The 23,453-nt window shown below is 41.6% G+C and overlaps 1 protein-coding gene across 3 annotated transcripts in view; it reads left to right on the forward strand.

Moving 5' to 3' along the window:
- Positions 1–2,594: 2,594 nt before the first annotated feature.
- Positions 2,595–23,453, forward strand: part of CSNK1E (casein kinase 1 epsilon) — a 41,620-nt gene continuing 20,761 nt past the window's right edge. Inside the window, exons 1-5 of one of the 3 annotated variants that reach the window (XM_044441054.1) lie at positions 2,595–2,675; positions 7,155–7,242; positions 19,754–19,864; positions 19,991–20,139; positions 20,698–20,926. In XM_044441054.1, the coding sequence (XP_044296989.1) occupies positions 7,167–7,242; positions 19,754–19,864; positions 19,991–20,139; positions 20,698–20,926 (565 nt within the window). In that variant the 5' untranslated portion in view covers positions 2,595–2,675; positions 7,155–7,166. Of the gene's footprint in view, positions 2,676–3,031; positions 3,201–7,154; positions 7,243–19,753; positions 19,865–19,990; positions 20,140–20,697; positions 20,927–23,453 lie in introns of those variants that run through there. The other 2 variants (XM_044441055.1, XM_044441053.1) reach the window with 2 other exon arrangements.

Raw genomic sequence — 23,453 nt, forward strand, 5'->3', positions numbered from 1 at the left:
GGGGAGTTGTAGAGTTGTAGATTACAGGAGTTGTAGACTGATACCAGTATCTGGAGGGCAGCTATTTGGGGAAGTCTGAGTTTAGGCACTTTTAAGCTTAACTTCAACAAATGTTCTTAATTCCTCATTAAAGCCATTTAATTAGTGCCTATGACCATACCTCAAGGCAGCAACTTCCATAAATGAATGAACACTTCCTTTTGTCTGTCTTGAATATACTGTCCATCGGCTTCAGTTGATGGCCCATGCCCCCTTCATATTCTACTGTGGTGGGGAATTTCTTTCAGTCTGAGAGCCAAATTCTATTTTGGAGGAGTTGTGGGGGCTGCACTGCAGTGGTGGGCAAGGCCAAAAGCAAAGCGGGCAGGACCAGAGGCAAAAGATATAGGACCAAAATACAAAGAACATTAACATCTTACAGTGTAAAGACTTTGCTGCCAGTAACTAAGTCTTTGGAGAGGCATGAAAACTTAAACAAAAAAGAAAAGGTGGCGGGGAGTCATAACCGGGAGATGGCTAATAGTGGCAGCAAAAAGAGCATAGGGCCATTTAGAAAATACTGGAGGGCCAAAACTGTTGCCCTGGGGGGTGTCAAATCTGGCCCCCAGGCTCCACTCTTGCATTATGCACACAAAGGAAACTTCATTACACCACAGGGCCGTGCCATAGGCACTACCCTGTTGTCTGTTATGCATTAGGCATGGTGGACCTCTACAGGAGCAAAGCCTTGTAATGAAGTTCCAACTGAAATCCCAACCCTTGTGGGCATACATTGTTGTTGTTGTTGTTGTCGCAAAGTCGTGTCCGACCCATCGCGACCCCATGGACAACATTCCTCCAGGCCTTCCTGTCCTCCACCATCCCCCAGAGTCCACTCCAGCACACACCAACTGCTTCAGTGACTCCATCTAGCCACCACCTCCTCTGCCCTCCCCTTCTTCTTTTGCCATCTATTGTTCCCAGCATTAGGCTCTTCTCCAGGGAGTCCTTCCTTCTCATTAGGTGGCCAAAGTATTTGAGTTTCAGTTCAGGATCTGGCCTTCTAAAGAGCAGTCAGGGTTGATCTCCTCTAGGACTGACCAGTTTGATCGCCTTGCTGTCCAAGGGACTCTCAGGAGTCTCTGCCAGCACCACAATTCAAAGGCCTCAATTCTTCGGCACTCAGCCTTCCTTATGGTCCAGCTTTCACAGCCAACATTGCAACTGGGAAAACCATAGCCTTGACTAGACACACTTTTGTTGGAAGGGTGATGTCTCTGCTTTTTAGTATGCTATCTAGATTTGACATAGCTTTCCTCCCCAGGAGCAAGTGTCTTTTAATTTCTTGGCTGCAGTCCCCATCTGCGGTGATCTTGGAGCCCAGGAAAATAAAATCTGTCACTACTTCCATTTCTTCCCCATCTATTTGTGGGCATACATAGGCCTGTGCTAAAAATGATTAGCATTTGCAAATGGAGGAAGGAAAAAGTCATTTCACAGACAGTTCTGGTGACACAGGTGCAACTTGATGTCCTTAAATTTTTCTTTTGCATTAGACTTTTAAGCTGGGTCTTCATTATAAACTCACAGTGCAATTCTGTGCATGATTCCTTGAAGTTCTATTGATTGCAATGGGTCCCCCCTCCAAGTAAGTGTGCTTGCTGAGGTTTACAACAGGAATGTTAGGAAATGATATGTTTGATACATAAGGAATGATCTTCTGGAAACCCTTAGGAAGAAACATTAGTGGAAGTGGGAAGGCGGAGGTCCTCCCTAACCTCCAGCAATGTATCCTTGCTGTAATGGATGGGCCCCAAAACTGGTCATCTGAATTATGCAACTTGATCTTGTACACAATCACTTGAAATTGAGGTCAGTGGAAGTTGCTTTTGAGAAGACAGGCACAGATTTCTAGTTAATTGTACAGCATTTGAACCAGAACACCACTATGATAATCTCACCTCACTTTTTATGCCAGAGATGTGTCTATACCCAACAGCAAAAATTTGGGATTAGGGTTTGAAGCATTGGTGCAGGGCCCAAGATAATAAAAGCAAATTAATGTTGCTAAGAAATTATAATTGTAAAACTATTACAGTTATTTTGCAACTTTACAAATACAAAGTTGCAAATATGCATCTTTAAATTTTGAGTACAGTTAGTGGGGTACCTGTTAATACATGTAGTAAGATTCAGTGGAATTTACTAACAAGAATGTAGGACTCCACTGTTAAACGAGTTCATTTCATAGGACAGTCTTAAAGAATATAAAGGAGCAATCCTATACATGTTTAGCCAGAAAAATAACTCCCAGCATGCCCCAGTTAGCTGTGCTTCGAGTTATAAGACTTTTTGCTAAGCACACACAGGATTGTGCCTAAACCACCACACTTTGCCTGAAGTTTCTGACCCAGAATTGCTCTGAGCTGGGTATCCACAAACTATGGATTTACTTCCGTGACTGGGGGCTGCACAGTAGCGTTCCTTTACTTGTCCACTCCGAGTCGCACCGAGTTCAGTGAGTTTATTTTCAAGAAAGCGCGCTCAGTCTCGCAGCCTCTGGCGTCCTTAGACGAACAATGGGAACGTGACCTACCTTCTCACACATCCTTCCAAGGCAGGGATCCCTTCAATCCCTTCTCTGCACTTCTACCGGGATTCAGTCGTTTTGGTAGTGCGGTGCAGATATGAACTAGGTAGGCGATTGTGTTTACAATATTGTGTTGGCAGACCTTTCCTCCCCCCGCCCCTTTCTTCTCCTTTTCCTTTTCTGGAGGGATGCAAGGGATTGATGAGGATGGTGCTTTTCCAGGGCGCGGGTGCGTGTCTTTAACGGGTTTTCCGCTGGCGAAGGCGAACTTGGGCAGGAACAAAAACAAGGCACCTGTCCCTTTAAACCTTCGAGGGAGGGCCCAGGGCTTTGTAGGATGACATCAGTGGGTTGGGCTCGGAGGCTCAATGGAAACTCAATGAGAGGGCGCGTGTGCGCGCGCGCGAGTCTCGGCTGTACACTCACGCACAGAGGCTGACGGGGAAGGAGGGAGGCAGTTGAGCAGGCAGAGCGCAGAGAAGGAGGAAGCGGCGGCGGCGGCGGCGGCGCTCGGAGCTGGCTAGGGCGACCCGCCGCCTTTCCTAATCCTCTGTCATCCTTGCCTTCCCAGCGTCTGTCTTCCCTGACAGCCCCGCGAGCAGCAGCGCCAGGCGGGCTCCTTCCAGGCCGGGTAAATATTGGGGGGATCTGGGCAGGTTTTGGGGTGCAAATCCAGGGGGAAAGGCGGCCCCTCCGTCTCTTTGTTTTTTTGCTGAGAGAGGAGGATAAGGCGGGGGGGGGCGAGGGAAGAGGCGCTCGCTCTCTCGCGCACAGACACGCACTCGGGTCGGGGGGAGGGCGCTGGAATTATGTGACAGGCCAAGAAAGGGGGGACGACGAGAGACTTGTTTTGTTTTATTTCTGATGGAGACAAAGGATCGTGTAGGCGCCCCCTCCTCCGCGCCTGGATTTCAGAGGGACGTATTTGGGGACTTCTGCGATATTTACCCTTCTCACGTCCCCTTCCGTATGTCTCCCCCTTTCTTGCCTACATGTAAAAAGGCTTCTGTTACTATTTTTCTTTTTACTTGACTTATTGAGGGTAGGGGGCCGAGATCGCCATTATGTCTAATTTAGTGTGTGCGTGTGTGTTTGGGGGGTCTTTCCCGCGGGGCCCCCCGAAATGATCACTGCTTTCTTTCTTTCCGCGTCCAATAATGAATATCCGTGCATGATTCCCAAACAATCAACACTGAGTAACGGGTGTCTCTCTTTCTGCCCCCCTTCCGTCGCTTCAACCCCCAGCCCGCTTTGTTTTTGTTTTTCCTGGGGCAGGGAGGACCAATAGTGAGCAGGATTATATTTCGAAAAGTGTTAATCTTGGACAAATAGGGTGTGTATTGGAGAGCAGAGAGGAGAATGTTATTGTAAATCACTCTACCTTCTTTTGTGCACCGGGTATTGGAAGTGTGGGGAGGGAGGGTGAAAGGGAGCTAAGTCTCTTCCTTTCCTCCTCCCTTCACATTTCTTCTAAAATGTTGCTTCTTTGTACCATCCTCGAGCTTTTTTATCATGGTGCTATCTAGAAAATAAGTTTTTCCGTATTTCTGATACTCAGCTGTCTACATATTTTTTTAACCGTGATTTTTTTTTTGCTTGTTAAAGAGGTCCATAGCATTGTGTGAGGGTGATTTAATTTTAAGTTCTGCCAGTGGCTGAATGATGAGATGACCTTATCAACATTTCATATCTTTCTAATGTCTGCGTTTGTTATGTGGCTGATCTCCCTTCTTTGCCTTCTTTCCTTCTCTTGGTTCCAAGGGAAAAGTGGGGGGGGGGGGCAAGTGAGGGGAAACAGGAAGGAAATAACCCAGTTTTGGCACAGTGCTTTTAGAAAAACAGATCTTATTTATCTTTCCTCTTTTTCCCTTCCTCGCCCCACCCCAGAATTTGAAGCTAATATGAAGTATTCCCTTCCTTTTATTCCTCCAACCTAGAAGCATCTATTACCTATCTGGTCAGATCTCAGATAATCTGGCCTATGGTAGCCCTGGGTACTTTCTCCATTCCTAGTAAATCATACTTCCTAGTATGGAAGTTCTCTAATTTACAGTCATTCTTCCAGGTGATTCTCTTGTGTGTGTGTGTGTGGGTGTTATCTTGTAGTGCTGCAGACCAGATATGTAGAGGCTACTGTGTATGTGCCTGTATGCATGTTTATATAATGTGATTGTACATTTTTCATAAGGTACAGTAGGTTTGAGTTGTGTGTGTGAATGTATGGTGCTGGCTGGGTTGTAACTTTCTAGAGTTATTGTGAGCATGTGTGTGTGTGTATCAGAGAGGAGGATATTAATATATTATAAGCATCCACTCATGCAGAATGTGTGTGTTAGGCCCATGTGTGGGAGCCCTAGCAAAGGGAATTGTTGGTTGGCATCTTGTCTGCCTAGGGTTAGGCTCTGGGTCTAGTTTGGGGAAGGCACACAAAAGCTAGCTCTATTTAAAAAGAGAAATTGGAGACTAATGTGGTCATGGTGGAGGTAGGATAAGGTAGTCTTTTATTCCCCCACCCCATACACACACACTTCTTTAGACACCTAGAAGCTTTTCCTAAGGCGACCAGCTGCCTGTAGCCATTGGCATGGACTGGTGTTGCTGCCTTTGGTTATCCCTCTGCCCAAAGCTTTTGCTTCATGCAGTCTTGTTCTTTGTTTCTGTGCCTAGTTTTGTTTCTTTTTAAAAACTTGTTGTTCTCTTGCTTCTATGATCTGGAAAAATGCTTTTAATTTTTTTTTTGATTTGGAGGGCTGGGAGTTGGAAGTATTATTGTAAAGCTGTGTGGGGATACCCCAGCACCAAGAGGTTTTGCTGGAAGTTGAAATGTCACAGCTAGCGGAAAAATCAGTGGAAATGTTGTCCACTAGTGACCTGAACTAGGATCTGCTGCTAGAGATGAGTATCCCCTCAGATACTGAGCCCTGCTTCATGCTGCAAGCCTGGATCATGTGGTTGAGCCAAGCTGGCAGAGAAACCTAAAAAAACTCCTAACTTTCAGAGACTGAGTATCTCCAGAGTCTCTTCTAAAAGGCATTGTCTCTTTCCAGTTCTTATTCCGCTAATTATATAGTATCTATAGGAACATAGAATCTTGGCAGAATACTTGTATGTGCAGTTGTGTCACCAGATTATGGGTGTGTGTGGAAATCCTTTCCCTCAAATACATATTCTGCTTCTTTTTTCTGGGGTTCTACTTCCATTGTGCATTTAGATTGAATTTTAAAATGCAAAGGGGTGATTTTGTAGTCCTTACCGATAAGTAAACTTGAAGATATTGGAGGCATGTTGTGGCAGTAGCTCCTGTGTCCTGGTGTGTTTTGTATGCCTGGAACCATGCATGGTAGGGTTTATGATAATTTGTTAAAGCATAGAAGGAGCATACAAATATGTTTGGAACTTACCTTTTTCTCTCTATACATTGATTATTAATGTGGCGAGCATGCATTGGATGTGACGAGGGCACCAGTTACAGGTCTTATTCTAGTAACTCATGGCTATAGCTCATGTGTCCCACTGAGCCAGAGAATCCTCTTTAATCTTAGCCTGTTCTTCCATGCAGCCCACCCCATGAGAGCAAAGCCTGCAAAGGGAAAGTATTAATAAACATGCACTACATAAATTAACCATATGGCAATATCCTCTAAAAGGAGCATTGGTCTCTCCTCCCCTTCTTTAGACAGATATCTCATTTGAACAGGGAGAAAACACAAGATGGTTCCCATCCAGGGGCATATTGTTGGCGAGTGTCCAGAATTTGTTTTGGCAAAGGCTTTGCAAAGGTATTGCATCCACCATAGAAACCAAAGGTGCTAAGGCTCAGGTTTGGCTGGATCACACGCTAACGAATATACTTTGCGGAAAGATACAGTGGGTCTACTGTCCAATTTTAGAGGCATACAAATGTGACTTGAGCCCAAGAACTAGCAGTGAATGTTGTGAAAAATGTAATGGAGAAATCTGCCTCATACATTTGTATGGAGAGCAAGCATAGCAGGAACCTGCTTAGTAGACTAGTAATGCTATTAGGGAATAGGAATTTAGAGAGCTAGTCCCTATTTCTTCCTTTTGCTCCCCTCTGATTCAATTTGAAATCAGGAATTGGTGCCTGGTGTAAATTCTGAATTGGGCTAATTTCTGAAGTGGGTTAGTTTCTTCTACCATTCGGTTCTCTTCTGTTTTTTCTCAAGTGAATATTCTGATCCTAAATATGTTAATTTTTAAGTCTTTCATTGATTTCAGTGAGATTTGCTTCTGAGTCTGTGTGCCACTGAAGATGGATTTGTATTTAAAGTTAACTCAGGTGACCTGTGTGGTGGTACTGTTCTCCTGAATCATCACAAATATTTTAACCACCCTATTAAAGAAATACCAGGGTACTGTTAGCTAAGTTGAATGTTAGGGGTTCATCTTGGGGTTGACAGAAAATGGAGCCCAGATTTTACTGTATCAATGCAAGATGCACTGAATCTGGGAATCAAACCCTTTCTTAGAGTGTCTAGGAATAAATATTGCATCTTCATATGGTATATACTGGCTTAAGTTGTCTTTTCTAACTTTACTGTGCATGTCTTCTGCTTATTCCCAGAGCAACTGAATCATGGAGCTTCGAGTGGGGAACAAGTATCGGCTGGGTCGAAAAATTGGTAGCGGATCCTTTGGAGACATTTATTTGGGTGAGTTTCTCTTTGTAGGAATGCATCTTCTACGTTTTAGCATCTGAGATGATTGTGCAACAGTAGTACCTTGGGACAAGCAAAAACTCCTAAGTTACTCTGTGCTTTCTTCAGCCATGTAATGTCCTGTTAACTTGTTTTGAGGTGGCAGAGACCAGAGCAGATCAGAGGAAAAACAGCTCTTTCAAATAGAAGCAACTTATACAGGGATGGCCAACCAGGTCTTTCATCTAAAGGATTTTCAGCTGGCCCCCTTCTAGCTGTTACTATATTCCTAAAGGGTATAATCAGGTTTGCCTACAACTATATTCATAAGGGGACTGTTTCAAATGGTTATAAATCTCACACTACTTAATCATGTTTTTTTCTCTCTCAGTAGAATATATCAGGTATGTGATGCTTATGATTATGGTAAACCTTTATATGTAGGCTTTCCACTGCAGAGTCTTCAAGGCAGGTTACTATTCAAAATAAAATAATTAACCAACACAAAAGAGAAACAGAAAAAAGCAGCAGCAAGATAATCAAGGAGCAAATGACAAAGGTTTATTACTTGGTGAAGGGCAAAGGAAAAATAAAATGGTTTTAGCTAGGCCTAAGAAATAGAGGGACATGTGTTAGATTACGATACCCAGCATGAGTGTACCATCTTGCACATTATGAGTTTGAAGACTTTAAAAGCTTGCACAATACTTTGACCTCTGATTTGGCCCAATAAAGCTATTTGTAAATAAAGCTTTACTTGAGTTGGCCCAATAAAGCTAATATGGATTTAGCATTCTTCTTATGGGAATATTCCATAACTTGGAGACTTCTTAGAGGAAGGACCCTGTTCCTAGGGTAGAGGCATCCAGAATTGGGCTCATATGTAACAATATGTCTGAGTGCATACACTCTGTAATTTTGAAGCCCTTTCTGTAACTTGTGGCAGTTTTGTAATGGAGCTCACTGTTCTCAGGTGAGTTTCTTTGAGTAACCAATGCATTTCTGAGCCCTTGAGCACTGCCTATGAAACAAAAGTTGGTAATCCCTGATATAAAAAAATACTTATGAGGCTGTGATTTACAACAAGGGTCATGAGGAGGTGAGGAGTAAGAGCACCAAGACAATTGCCAGTGCGTAACAACAGCAAGGAGTAAGATTGTGAAAACTTCTGACTGCAGACAGCCTAGGAACTCTGGTTGGCACATTCTTGTGTCTAGGCAGGGTAGAGAAGCAGACTTATGGAGGTGGGTGAGCATGTGAAGGGGCAAGACTTTCCATAACAACTTGATTGTATGCTGAGATGGGAGATTATGTATCTCCTATGTAGCTCTGACTGCCATCCAAAGGTCTTGAAGGGCAGTTAGAATTTAAAAGTACACTGCATGCTTTCTTCTGTATTATTGTGATTGGGAAGGGGAATGGCCTACAGATTAGGGAGTGTTGAGAGAGCAGTCTTGCCTTTGAAGACAGTTTATTTAAATGATGTGTCTTTCACTGCTTTGACTTCCCTTTCCTTTTCAAAACAAATAGTCCATCCTTTAAATGTCCATAGATCTCTTCTCATAACCAGACACTGTTTTGTTTCTTCTATTTCATTCACTTAATGATGTTCCCAGAAGCAAATTAAGTGTTCTAGGTGTGCCTTTGCTTCCAGTGCTACACTGAAAAGAGCTGTACCCTGAGAGATCTGTAACATGATATCTCTGAGTACACTGCCTCCTTTGCATTGTAGTTGGCTTTCCTCACATCCAGCAAGGTATCACATTGCAATCTCCATCTCTGGCTTACTGTTCTGGCACTGATACAAGATTTACCAATTTCAATGTTTTCCAGCTTCAGTCTCTTCCATACAGTGTCTTGGGGTTATTCCTTTCTCAGCAGTCCTGTCCTAGATTTCCTGTGTAAGAATGCAATCCTATGCATGTTTAGACTTAAAAAACAAACAAACCCACCCCTTACAACTCCCAGCATACTCCAGCCAGCTATACTGGCTGTTGGGATGTAGCAGGGGGATGCTGGGAGCCATAGGATTTTTTTCTTTCTAAACATTCACTCTAAATTGCTTATTTTCTAATAATAGATTTTTCATAAGCCACTTTTCCACCTCAGAGAATCTTCAAAGTGTTACATGAGAAAGCATTTTTAAAAGGCAATAAAGATTAGCTAAAAATTAGGATGTGCTGCTAAAATTCAACTTTGTTGGTCATTCATATATGTTTATATCAAGTTTGTATGAATGTTTGCTCTCTCACCCAACAACAATTCCTGTTAAATCTTGACTATACCTCACAGTGCTTGTTTTATTGGTTTTAAATGTTTATATTCTCCCCACACACACACTTATTAAAAAGCAAAGTGACTAGCATACAGTTAAAACAAGAATATACAAAATATCGAAACATTCTGATGGTTGAGTGTGAATAGTGTTTGAGTGTCTTCCCCTGTTGGGCGCTGAGAACTATATGCATCTGCTAAAAACTCTTCTTTCCCTGTTATGTCACTGTTTCCTTTGACTCTTTATTTTAAAAATTGTGGTTGCTACTTGACAGAGGCTCTAGCCTCCGGTTGGATTTCTGCTTATTCCATCTTAGAAGCCTAAGCCTGCATGCCTTTTGCTACCCTAGCAATTTCATTGGTATCCCTCCCTGCTTTCAAGATCTCAGGGCACATTAACACAGTATTATCTCATTTTTATCCTTGTACAACACTGGTGTAGGTCAGTCTGGAAATGGTTTGACTGAGACATAGCTGGTAAGTTTCAAGGCTGAACAGTTTCTGTTGAGCAATAACTGAGTCATATCTGTGGTTGCCCCCTTGCTCAGGAGCATGTGTGCAAAGAGCTGTTCTTTTAACTGGTCTTCTGAAAATGACTTTGGTGTGGCATCTTAAGCAGAGTTTTCCAGAATAATAGCTTTATCTGCTTTTTGAGAAAAATAATAGCTTCAATATTATATCTTTGTAAGGATTGCTGCTACACTCACATAAAATAGGATGTGAGTATTTAAAGAAGCAAAAAAGTTGAATCCAGATCCAGAGCAACAGTCTGCCTGCTGAATCAAACTGAACTTGTTTTTTTCAGAAATGACCACTTCTTTTTCAGAAACAAGCCATTTCTTCAGCAAAGTTGACCTGCAGCCACAGCATATTCACTGCGGGCCTTGCTGCTTTTATCACCTATGTTTCATCCACCTCTGATTTTTAAACACTCCACCCTCTGTTTTAAACACTCTAAACAGTTCTTTGACAGGCTGTTGTGAACCAACTAGGCTACTCCTGCCTTTGCAGTGTTCAGTAGTGTATCATTTATAGTTATTTAAAAGACTCAGCGGGTAGGGTCGCAGCGAACACTTCACTGACATTTTTTTACAAGCTCAGCATTGCTGTGAGCTACATATTTCAGCTTGTTTTTCAGCAGTTCCAGAAAATGGAGCTCAATATGGGGAGCAAGAACATAGGCAATAAGAATTAACTTGGAACTTTGATATGTAGGATGTAAGACCAGATGGTTGTCACCAGCACCATGTGTGCAAGTGCTGCACTGCACGGACATGATTGTGTCCAAGATGTGGTCAACAGGCATCCTGTGAGCACTTCCATATTGTATGCAGAGATGAAGTAAGGGTGCAATATGCCATGCAGGATTTATTTATTTATTTATTTATTTATTTATTTATTTATTTATTTATTTATTTCTACGCCGCCCCATTCGCCGAAGCCTCGGGGCGGCTCACAAATAAATCAATTAAAATATTATAAATTAACAATATAATCTTATTCCATGTCAACTGAGAAAAGATCATATAGGCAGAGGCTGAAGACCTTTGGCTCATAGCTTTACACTGCAAAGTGCATAATTTTGTTTAGAGTGTTGATTTCTTATTTAAGCAAGACCCTTAGGGGGCCTTTGTTTCAGCCATCCTGTTATGCGTTTGGGGAAGTATTTGCCTGATGGCAGACACTGGCTTCCTGGGCAACCATGATTTTGGAAACCTTCAAAAATCAGTGACTGAGCTGGAGTGTCCCTTTCCATTACCCAGATTCATCCTGATCTCATCATGGGATGACTGAAAAGGAGTGATATGGATCAGGTCCCATTGTTCTTCTTGCTGTCCATTTGTATCCTTCCTCTGAGGTTTTTTTTTTCACTTTTTTCTTCTGACAAATGTCAAGTGAAATGGATTTCATTGAATGCATGAGCTTATATTCCATCACAATGTTATACGAAAGCAGATAAGGGAAAGGAACCAGCTATTTCTGCAAGTGCCAATTGCTCTGTGGATTTATTCAGTCTGGGTTCTCGGAGTTCCAGCCTAGTTAAATCTGACTAGGGTGACATAACCTGAAAGAGGCCATGCCGTTGTTGCTTAGCAAATCTTACATTGGAAAGAGTGCTGAAGATCAGGCTGTCAAGAGACAGGGTGTACTGGACTAGACATCCTATAAGCCTCTCTTGCATTCCGTGCTTCTGTAATTCAATGGCTTTTGTAAACACATGTCTGGAATGTGGAGACTTTGCTTTCTATGGTGAAGAGTGTTTGGTTTGGGAGCCTGTGTTCAACAGCACTGGTGAATGGATGCTGGTGGGTGGGAGGGGGAAAGGTGTGGCTTCTGAACGTTGGTGCCACATTGGACTCTGGGGAGGACATTAACAGAAGTTGCTTCAGGATAGAATTGAAACGTCTTGGCAGGGAGAAGTGTTCTTGTCTGCTATCTACTCAGAGTGCCTTGGAGAAGAGAAATGAGCCAGAGGCAGCAGGGCATGCTGGGAAATGTGGTATCTGTCGGGGCAGTTCCTGCTTGCATGCCCCTCCCTCACAGGGCAGGGGATGCATTCCCTTTGTTTTCTGGCTTGTTAACTCTCTGTCTCCCTGCTTGACTTCACCCATCTGTTCCATTCCTGGCCTTTTCTTTGGCTGTTCAGTAACAAAAAATGACAGGGAGGAATGGAGGAGACAAGTTGCGGCTTGGCTGTTGGATACTGGTATATATTTGTGTATCTGCTAACAGATCTGTGGATTGAAATTTCTGAAAGGGTTGCTCATGAAGAATGCCTTTTACAGTTAGGCTGGTGACAACTATTTCTTTTCTTTTCTTTTTCTTTTTTTTGGTAAGATGTTTTTCCTCTCACACATGTGCATAGATACATATGCAGTCAGTTTGGAATGGATTCTGATGCATGCAGCCCACACAGCTGAATGAGATGGAGGGTGGATGTTGCGTAGGACTGCTGATCATTTCCAGATCTCTTGGATCACTGAAGCATAGCGTTGGTATCTTTTATGAAGCATTGCAAAGAACAATGCTGCATCTAACCACACTTTGGGTTGCTGCATAATCTTATTTGTAGTAGAAGAAGCCATTTACCTTCAGGTCTGAGTCCTGTGATAAAATATGGGTTCCTGAAGATCTTTCTGGACAAGGCAGAGTGCCTGATCCTCCTGTATGTAGCACAGAAGAGACTCTTCCTTTTATACCTGAATGAAAACACAGGCATTATGTGACAGGTCAAGGGTTCACAAAACAGGTTAGGCCTTTATGGTATGTTAGAGCTTTAACCAACATCACACACCTAGCCTTCTTCGTATGTTTTGCTGCATGGCATTTTCAGTGCAGCCTTATCACTTGTAGATTTCTGGACCAGCTTGCAAAAATACCTTGCTTGCAGCCACTGATGTTATAAATGGGAGCCATTTTTCCTGAGTCTGCAGACAACAAAACCTAAACCAGTGACTCAGATGTCAGTTCATGTGCACCCGCAGCCTCCTCCCTCCTGGCTAATCTCATTTGGGTTGTAGCTTTAAAGCCTGGTGACAACACTCCTTAAATGTCAGCATTAACTTTGGTTTGCTGATCATTTTAGCAGATGGAGTGAGAGTAAAGCCCAAGGGAGGGGGACAGGGAGAAAACTAGGAGTTCCTGCAGAGGAAATGCAATGGAGAGAGAGAAATGACAGGTTGTGTAACTTTGATCCCAAGGGGAATGTATCTTCTGAATAAGTAACGTTGGGCATGATAATAAGATAATGGCTGAGTATTTAAGAACAGAGTTAGGTATTATGCAAGTGCCCTGCATGTCTTTTATTCAAGGAAAAGACTGAATTCACACCTGGCTCTTGGGACTATAACTAAAATGGGGTGCAAGAGCTTTGCTGTTAAAAAAAAAATGGTCGAGTAGTAATAGTGCTTTTCTCTGCATGGACTTATTCCCCTTGCTTTCTTTTGAAAACCTGTTTGGATCACACAGAGCTCCTTTTCTCTCCTGGTATATCCAATTAATTTTATGTTTCCAATCTGTTGTGTTTTGGTCTTTCCTCCCACCAGAGCAAGAATGTCTCTTGTGGTGTGTTAGGATTTTGGTTTTGGTTCTGTTCTGTTTTGTTTTGCCATGTTTAATTCTTTGTCATTTAAGAATAATAAGAAATAGGTATGGATTTATCTGCCAGGTTAACTGTGTAAAAATAATGTACAAAAGCCTTATCTGCTTTCTTGGCCAATGATTAATGTTTAAAGAAGGTTCTGGGGTTTTGTCCTATCTGGAAGCCCTGGCTCCTAGTCCCAAATGCAAAGTGGGGGCCTCATTTCGTCAGTGGAGAGGGATTGACACCTGGCATAATATTGCTTTACAGTAGTCTTGTCTAACCTTGTGCCCTTCAGATGTGCTGATTTACAACTTCCAGTATACTTCAGTTAGCATGACGGAGAAGGCTGCTTACATTGTCTATTGGAGTCCCCTAGAATCGAATATATTTTTGAGATTTGGTCCCTGGCCCAATCTGAAGCTTCCTGTCTTACCATTGCTTATCAGTGTCAGAGGATGAGTTAGAGGTGGTTCACATGTGATGCCCAAGCAGGAATGAACAGTCAAAGGATCCTTGGACCTTGGTGCTCCCCAACTTTCCATGCAGCTGGACAACTTCTTTATACAGAATCATCCATCTAAACTGTGTAGGTAGTGGGAACTGGTACTTGTTTGGGTGAGTGGGTGACTGACTGGCAAGATGGATTAGTCCCTGAATACCCCAACTGGCTTTCTTCTTTCAGATTTGCGGTTTGTGTCTTGTATGATCATGATTATGCCCACAGAAGCTCAAGCAGATTGAGAAGATTCAAGAAGCTCAACATAAAAGAGTCCTCATATGTACCACCTCTTGGCTTTCAGTTGCTAGAAGGCAGTTAAATATTGCTTGCTTCTGTCCTGTAGCCTCCTTTTTCTGAGCTGTTGGGTGGAATGAACTGTTTCAGGATGGAGCATTCTTTATCAAGCATTCTGCTCCCCGAACAACATGCATTTGAAAAAAGCAGTCCTACCAATTATCAAAGGCTTAAACTGTCTTCTACCTCTTGTTTTAAGATTCAGAAGCTGGGGCCAAAGTTACCTTTTGAACTTTCACATTAAAATATTTCTGGGCAGGGAGCACTGTTTTCTGTGTACCTTGTGGTGTATATATAAATATATAATATTTATTAACTCTTTGCAGCCTTCCTTGCTCCCAACTAAAACTAATATAAGCTAAATCAGAGTGGTTCTGGAATTAGAGGACTTTCCAGCACTGGATGGAGTTGTACTCCTTTGAAGCAAGAGGTCTGCAGTTTGATGGTACTTCTAGAACCACTACTCCTGTTGGAGGCTCAAGTGATCACTGTGTCTAGGAATACCTACTGTAAGAGGCCACTGTACTTGCTGCACCACTTCTTGGGCAGGGATAGCTTAGCTACGATGATCCACAGATGGATCACTTTGAAATTGGATTACTGTAATGTGCTGGGTTTGGAAGCTGCAGATTGCACAAAACTCAGTGACAAGGTTACTGACTGGACTGTCTTATTGTGCATTCATTATGCCTCTGCTGAAGGATCTGCACCAGCTGACAGTCTGCTACCAAACTTTATTTATGGCACATGTAATATTATAATACAAAGCCCTATACCACTCAGGACCAGTATTCCCCAAGGTACCAAAATCCCAGGCAATTACAATCTTCATTGGAAGGACCTGTTGTCCATGCCATACCTAGGAGGTTTTCACTGGTGACAACAAGGAGATGACCTTTCCCTGCCCTGTGGAATGAGCTCTCCTCTGAGGTACATCAGGCAATGATGTTGGCATGTTTTAAGTGTTCCTTGAAAACATATTAATTTCATTTGACTTTTTCCCAGCTATGAGGCAACTTCATGATATAATTGTGAGTATATATCTCTGTGTAATCTTCTTGTTGGCTTTTTAATTCTTTTTGTAAGCAGCTTTGAAATTTGTTTTTAAATACCATTAAGAAGCAAAAAAGATAAGTATAGGTATAGGACAATATTTGTTTCAACTGAAAATGCCATCTCATCCATCTGAAGTAATTGCGGGTCCCCAAAATCATTTGGGCTTCTAGGTGTGCCGCAAAAATTCTCTCGCTTTGACTGCTTAAGAGTGTCTAAAAATAGTGAACTAGGTATTTGTGTCCTATACTATCTAGTGATTTTTTTAAAAAAGAAGAGAACTTGTTAGGAAACTTGTAGCCCCATGTAGTAGACTTGAGGATGACATTCCATGTCATTCAAGCAACATTTAGGGCCAATGCTAGGTAGAATTTCAGAAGGTGCCTAAGCAGAATTTACTGTGTCCAAGGGATAAGGAAGGGTCGGAAAGCCTGTGGCCCTCCAAATGTTTTTGGCCTGCAGCTCTCCTCATCACTATCCAACATAGATAATGGGGAGGGATCGTAGTTGTGCTGTTCAGGGGTTTTGGCTTACAGTTGCCTCTCTCGGAGGTAAATGGCATCCTCTTTATAACTCCTTTGGTGTGTGTCTCAGAAGCTCCTCTTTAGCAGAACAAGTTTGCTACAGTAAAGTTCTGCAACTATGTAAGCCAGATTTTACAAGTTTGTCTAGAAAACAAAACAAATCAAATTATATATGTGTTTCTGTTTAGTCCAACCTGACTTAATTTTTATTAGAAATAAATTGCAAATGTTGGATAGTGTAACAGGTTATTTGGCAGTGTGCCAAACTAACTAAGTAATATCTACTAATTTTCAATAGTAAAACAACAGAAGGGAAAGAAATGAGACTCATTTATACTTGTGTAAATGGTAGGTAGGAGAGTTGAGAAGGCTGCATAGAATGAAATAGTTCCCTAGCCGTTGAAAGTTTCTTTCAGCATCTTATTTTTCCCATTAGGATCCTGACAGCCATAAGGTCTTAATAGCAGGTTCCTAAAAATGTAATATGTTTGCTGGAAATGCAACCCTAAGTCCAGGATCTTGATTGTGGCTTTATAGAGCCACCCTACAGAAATGGAAGAGGCTGCCCTACGAAGTTTAAAAATAAGTTTCTTTAGAATTGTTTTGAGAAGACATAGCCATGATGGGCACATCTCTTTAAAAAACTTAAATGTGAATCTTGGTAATCAAATGCTTTCACTATAGCTAAGCTAAAATTATTTAATTACTCTCTAAAAAGCAAAGCCTCTTCTGCTGCTGCCTGTCTTTTCCCTTCTCTAGTAAACATTACCTTGTTGCCGAAATGAATGGGCTGATATTCTGTATCCTGCAGCAGTGAAATTGCTATAGCACAACCTGGCAAGATGGAAAGCGTCTCTGTTGCCAAAGCAACTGAACTCCACTCTGCCTTGTGAGGTGCAATTGCCATAGCAACAGGGATGACACTCCTTACACCAGTTTGGATGGAGGGCAAAATGTAGTCTTTGTCTTCAGTGATGTTACAGCACTACATCTGGAAATATGGTGCCATGATGTTGTGTTTTCTATATGATCCCTGCTTGGATGGACTCAGAAGAAAAGCCCAGGCCCCAGAAATGTATCAGAACAGAGGAATTGTTGCTAATTTTTGCAAAGGTAGTGTTTAGGGGTATTTGGGGGAATATTCCATGCATCCTGAAAGCTCCCCACATTAGTCTCAAATGCCTGAAAATGATATTTCAAGCCTGGTGCTGAGCTGTTAAATATTTGAACATGAGTAATCTACAAGCTAAAATCAATAGCAGGGAAAGTTCTGTTTTGCAACTTCTGCAAAGTAAAGACAACTCATTGGAGAAGATAATCATGCCAGGGAATGTTGAAAGTGGCAGAAGAAAAGGACGACCAAATATGAGGTGGATAAAAGAAGCCACAGCCTTGAATATACAAGAACTGAACTGGGCTGTCGAGGACACAAGACATTTTGAAGGGTGTTCATAAGTTCACCATAAGTCAAACCTGACTTGACAGCACGTAACAACAACATCCAGTACTGCCAGCAAGCTAGCAGAACAAACTTGCGACACTAATAGGATTTACTAGCAGTTCCTGAAGTATTATTAACACAGTAAAGAAATTGTGACTTCAGATGCTACTTTTTGAAAAGTAAATGTAAAGGGAAAAGGAAAGAGAAAATCCTGCACACTCACAAACCAAGGGTTGTTTGAATGATCAAACAGAAATATGTGCTTGCATTTTAGAAGTGGTACAGCACTTCCTGTGAAGACTTGTAGTGTAAGCTGCAATTCTTTCATTAGTTTCTGTCTTATGGAGGTGGCCAGAACTGAAATCCACCTATTAATGACAAAATTAGTAGCTCTGAGATTAAGAAATAGGCTCTAGTATAATTTTTGTAGCCTGTAGCATGTCTTCCTTTTGTTATTTTTGGCTGCTGGATAATACAGAACTTATTAACATTAATTAAGGTTGTTGGTGGTGAGAAATAGTACCTTCTCTCTTAACAAAAATAAGAATAACTAATTTTTTAGTGATTGAGTATGGCATTAAAACAATTTCTGGTTTTGATGGCACCTAAATGTAGCATTTCTGTGTCAACATTTAATTGAATGAGAAATGTAATGGTAATGTGTGTATAGTAGTTTTTATGTTAATTTGCTTGTGAATATTTTTGTCCACTGAGTGTTTGTTTTTGAATCGATAAGCCAAAAGGAATGTTTATACTGTCAAAGAATAATTAACTACTTTGTTAGGAGGCTGAGCAGAATGATACATGAATAGGTGGGGCAGGTGGGATTGTGCGACTTCCCCCCCCCCCAAAAAAAAAAAAAAGATGGTTGGATGTTGTCTTGTAAGTGATTTCACTGCTGACTTAACAGTCTGCAGACTGGTGTGTTGGAAGCAGTGTTGGGTCCAGGACATGATATGCCTGAACAGGAGTATGCAACCAGAATGGCTTGATGATAGCGGAAATCTGATTCATAGCTTTTGTAAAGCTGCAGGGTCATAGAAATGATGGTAAAAGACGGTGTGCACCATGCATTTCCAGGAGACATCAGATGGTGACTGAAGTCTATTCATCAGTTAATAGACTCCATGTCTGCCTACTCTGATCCATATCCCTGACACAAAGTAAAAGTGACACCAGCATTTATATATCACATTCCTGAAGGCGAATTCACACATCACACAGCATTTTGGTATCAAGTGCATAAGCCACAGGAGCTACCCCTGTACTATAGCTGGTTTTCTTTCAGACTTCTAAATTGTAACATGTGAAACATGGCTAGGCTGCTTTACCTTGTGAGGTGGTTCACATTTAACTTTACGTCTAATAAAAGTGAAGAGCATTGACTTGCTACTGCCAACTAATGAATCCTTGGCTAAATGGGTATTCTAACCAAGCCGTTCGTGGTTCAAGTCCATAGTTTATTTGCTAATCTCTTAGCGACTCATACTCATTTCCTTAGTATTATGGACGAACTGGTGATCCCATCGCATTTGTATTTAGAGTGCTACTTACATCTTCTGATGCATCCTTTAGGAATGGCTTCATTACATACATGGTGCTTCAGCACTTTAAATATTTCCTACTGCTGTGATGTATTTATTGCAGAGGGTGAACACATACTCAAACCTTTGCTGTACCAGAGTTTTTGTGTTTTCAGTGCCATCTGTGATTTAGGACTGTGCATATGGGCCTGTAATGGCCAACACTGCATTTTGTTTTTTGGGGAGTAAACATGTATCGCTTTGTGTTTACACTTCTGTGTTAGGGAGAGAATTCATAAGGTGGGTATGCTTTTCATCACCAGTGGCTTTGCATGCAGTTTCCCTTAGTTACAGGTGTTTACTCCCTCTTGGCTATATTCAGGTACTGATTTAGCAAAAAAATATTTGCTTTGAATTCTCTAGGAAGCTTTTTCCTCATCCCCCATTTATAAAATGTTTGGCTCCTTGAAATTAATTCACCTGGTAAAGGGTGGATATTGGAAGTAAATCATGCAGTAGTAGGATTTGTTTCCTTGCAGGTGCTTTCCCTTCACCAAGTCATACAGAAGTAAATAAGTCATATGAAATGAAGATCCAGTGTAGTTAATAGTGAGATCACTGGACAAAAACAGGGAGACTGGCTTTAAAACACCACTCAGCCTTGAAGTTCTTTGGGTGTTCTTGGGCCAGTCACTCACTTGCTGAACCCAGTCTACATTGCAGGGCTCTTTTCAGGACAAAAAAGGGAAGGGGAAGAACTCCTTGTGAGGAAGGATGGGGTAAAAAAAATCTACTAACAATCTATTGTTGCTGCTGCTCTGTTTTCTTGTGCAGGTGCCAATATTGCCACTGGGGAAGAAGTAGCCATTAAGCTGGAATGTGTGAAAACCAAGCACCCGCAGCTCCACATTGAAAGCAAATTTTACAAGATGATGCAAGGAGGGGGTAAGTTCATAGAATAAGGGGGGTTGCTATCAGGTTTAGTGGGATTTGGAGTGTGATGCTAAGTATCTGTCTCATAAAGCATACGCTTCTCACTTTTCTCCCTCACTTTCTTTTGGTCCTTTTTAGTGGGTATCCCTTCTATTAAGTGGTGTGGAGCAGAGGGTGACTATAATGTGATGGTGATGGAACTTCTAGGGCCAAGCCTGGAGGATCTATTCAACTTCTGCTCCCGCAAGTTCAGCCTCAAAACTGTTCTGCTCCTGGCAGATCAGATGGTGAGTTCTCATTCAGTTCTTGTAGTAGTTTGAGCTTTAATACCAAGGTTTTTTTGCATTTGAGTGATGATGGAGATCACCTGTACAGCAGTAAGTCTTCTCCTTCATGATTGGATGTGCTTTTTAGATCCTACTAACCAAAAATTATGAGTGGGGTGTGTGTGTCTGAGACAGACAGACAGAGATGGGCTAATGGGCAGTCCCTGAAGATGGAGACAGGAGCTTGAGATGAGTTGCTGAAGCTGGATGTTTGTAAAACACTCCAGCTTCATGTCCTTGAAGGACCTCTCTTCTGCACATTTTGGCCTGTGGCAACAGCCACAGGGAAACCTGCTCCTGGCTGCTAGCCTGTGGCTTTTGTGTTCTTCCTGCTGAAGTGTAGGGGGCTGGACTTAAAAGCCTTCTGACTTCTTGCTTGAAGCCTTCTGACTTCTCTTCCAAGCTACATCACAAGTTAAATGACTCCTCAAGCTGACCTTATAATGGTGTGCATCTTACTGTAGCTTACTATGCAGATAGCAGCTATATTTTACAGACTTGTTCCTAATCCATTACCAGATCAGTCGTATTGAGTACATCCATTCCAAGAACTTTATCCACCGAGATGTGAAGCCAGACAACTTTCTTATGGGACTTGGCAAGAAGGGCAACCTAGTGTACATCATTGACTTCGGCCTGGCCAAGAAGTACCGAGACGCCCGCACTCACCAACACATCCCCTACCGGGAAAACAAAAACCTGACTGGCACAGCCCGCTATGCCTCCATAAACACTCACCTTGGGATTGGTAAGCCTATCAATCCCTACCTTGCAGGGAATAGGGGACATCCGTTAAATCAAAATTTGTGTCATACTTTGGCGCTTCTGTTCAAAATGTGTAATGAGTTCCAGGTTCCATTTGAACACTAGCTGCTCTTTTAAGATCTAATGTCTGTCTTAGATTACATTTGGATGTTGCAGCAACTCAGGTTTACTTGTCTTTAAATACTTGGTTGTTGTGGCTTGCATTTTGTGTCTCTCTCCCTGATTGCTCTCCTGAGGCTAGTCAGCCTAGAGTCATGGTTTAATCATGAGTTCTAACTCATGTTTGTCTCTCCCCCATCAAGCCAGAATTCCCGTTTTGGACATCATGCTGAACAACCAAGGGATAAAACATTCCTATGTTATTTAGTTCCTCCCACTTGAAGTGGGAGCCCTGGTGAGACGAACCAGGACCCTTGCTTGATTTTGCTTTGTTCACAAAGATTGAGCTGTTCTGTGATAGAAAAACACAATAAATAAAAAATATTGGGATACCAGCAAGAAAAAGGAGCTAGATGAAGGATGGTATAGTTTCCAATACCAGGACTATTTTTTGAATGCCAAATTTTATAAGCCATTCAGCCTTTTTTCAATTCTAGAAAGGAGTTATGACTTTTAGTAGAATTACAAGAGAATTGTAGAATTCTAGAAAGGAGTTATGACTTTTAGTGTGTGTGCCTACAGATTTCTGTGTAGAAGGGTTTCTATCACTAGTCACTAATTAATTTGATGATTGTGTTGCGTTTTCAGATATTTGGAGTGAGATGCATAGTGATTCTAGCTTGTCCAGAGCTAGTTTTCTCTTTTAAGGCCCTCTTCAGTTCAGTGTGCATGTACCTAGAAATGAGATATTCTGTTAAAATTGTAATTGAGGGAGTGAGATTTTGAAACTGAAATCTAGGAATCTGCTGCATTTCTGTGTTGACTTGCTGTCATTCACACTTCCTGGACTAATAGGTGGATTGGAATGCAAGTGATTCTTGGTTCTTGCACTTCTCTGAAGGTTGCAATATCAATACCAACTGGAAATGCATACCAAGATGTATAGCTTGGGGTAAGATAGAAATGTGTATTTCATTATTTTTTTAAAAAGGGGTTGCAGATTGCAAAGACAGGGTGGACTTTAATTATGAATGCAAAAATAACACTTATCTGGGATAGACTGATCCATGCATCCCTACTCAACAACAAGGCTTCAACAAGGTACATTTTGTAAGAAAATGCTCATTAATTGGAAGCATTCATAGAATACACATTTTACTTGGATTCTTTATGAATGCTTTGCTAAATCCACAGAATAAAACTTAACCATTAAATGCTTATTTGGTTTATTTTACATTTTAACAATCTCCTACATAAAGTCTATCATTGCAAGTCTGCAGTCCAATACAAAGGTGGTTTTATTGGAGACCCTCTCTTGCCAGTCTTACATTTGAAACATTTATCATGTGTGCACCTGAACTCCCAGAATATCTAGGAAGCACTCTCCTTTCTGATACCTGGTTACCAAAACATGTAGGAATCCTGGCCTGCAGTCATGTCCTGAACTCTGGGCTGTTTAACAAAAGATATATTATACATTAGCACATGACTTCCTGTTTCCAGAGATGCAATTATATAGATCTAAATCTTTTCTGTAGATTTTATTGCAGTGATAAACAGTGGGGTACACTGTGGAGAGACAGTTCAAAAGGATACTTATCCATAGCCCAATGCAAGAGAGAGGAAAAAATAGGAAAATAAGGCAAGGACAGGAAAAGGCAGGATATAAATCGAAAAATAAATAAATAAATAAAAAATAGCAAATGATAAAAACAGAGTCTGTCAAACAAAGCTTTTAAAATTAGTTCTCCTGCTTTAAAGGGTTGATGTGTTCAAATTTACATATTGAAATATCTCAGTAGAGCCTCTTTAGTGCTTTCTAAGGTGTCTGAACAATAGTGTCTGAACTGTCAAATTAGAACAGCCTGTTTGTTTGTTTTGAATACAAATAGGAAATGAAAGTGCTCTTGACACTTCTTTCTCTTCCTCCTTTTTTCCCTCCCCCCCATTCCCACGCCCCTGCAATCTAATGTGACAGTGGGGGAATGGAGCTAGCATATCTGTGGCTTATCCATTCCAGAGTCCCAGAAGCCCTGCTAGCTTATTCATGGGCAAATGTTAAATTCTTATTGATAAAAATGTTAAATTCTTACTGATAAAAAATGTGGATGTTCTTCATGCTTGTTAAGCAGATATTTTGTGGGCAATCCTACTAACTTAGTCACAATGACCAAAAGTTAGGTAGGCTACTTTATGCTGCATTGTTTAAATCATCTCAAAAAAGGAACTGTACAACTTGGACAAATACAGAGGAGGCAACCAGGCAGTTGGGTCATTAGCTACAAAGAAGCGATTAAGGGTTTTTCCCTTTGGTTTAAGGGGAAAAAACTATATGGGGGCACAAGGAAGACTTATAAAATTATGAATTATATGGTGAGAGCCTGTCTCTCACACTTGACAGTCTGCTCACA

Source organism: Varanus komodoensis, unplaced genomic scaffold (assembly GCF_004798865.1).
Source record: "Varanus komodoensis strain SLA01 unplaced genomic scaffold, ASM479886v1 scaffold39, whole genome shotgun sequence".
Lineage (NCBI taxonomy): Eukaryota > Metazoa > Chordata > Lepidosauria > Squamata > Varanidae > Varanus > Varanus komodoensis.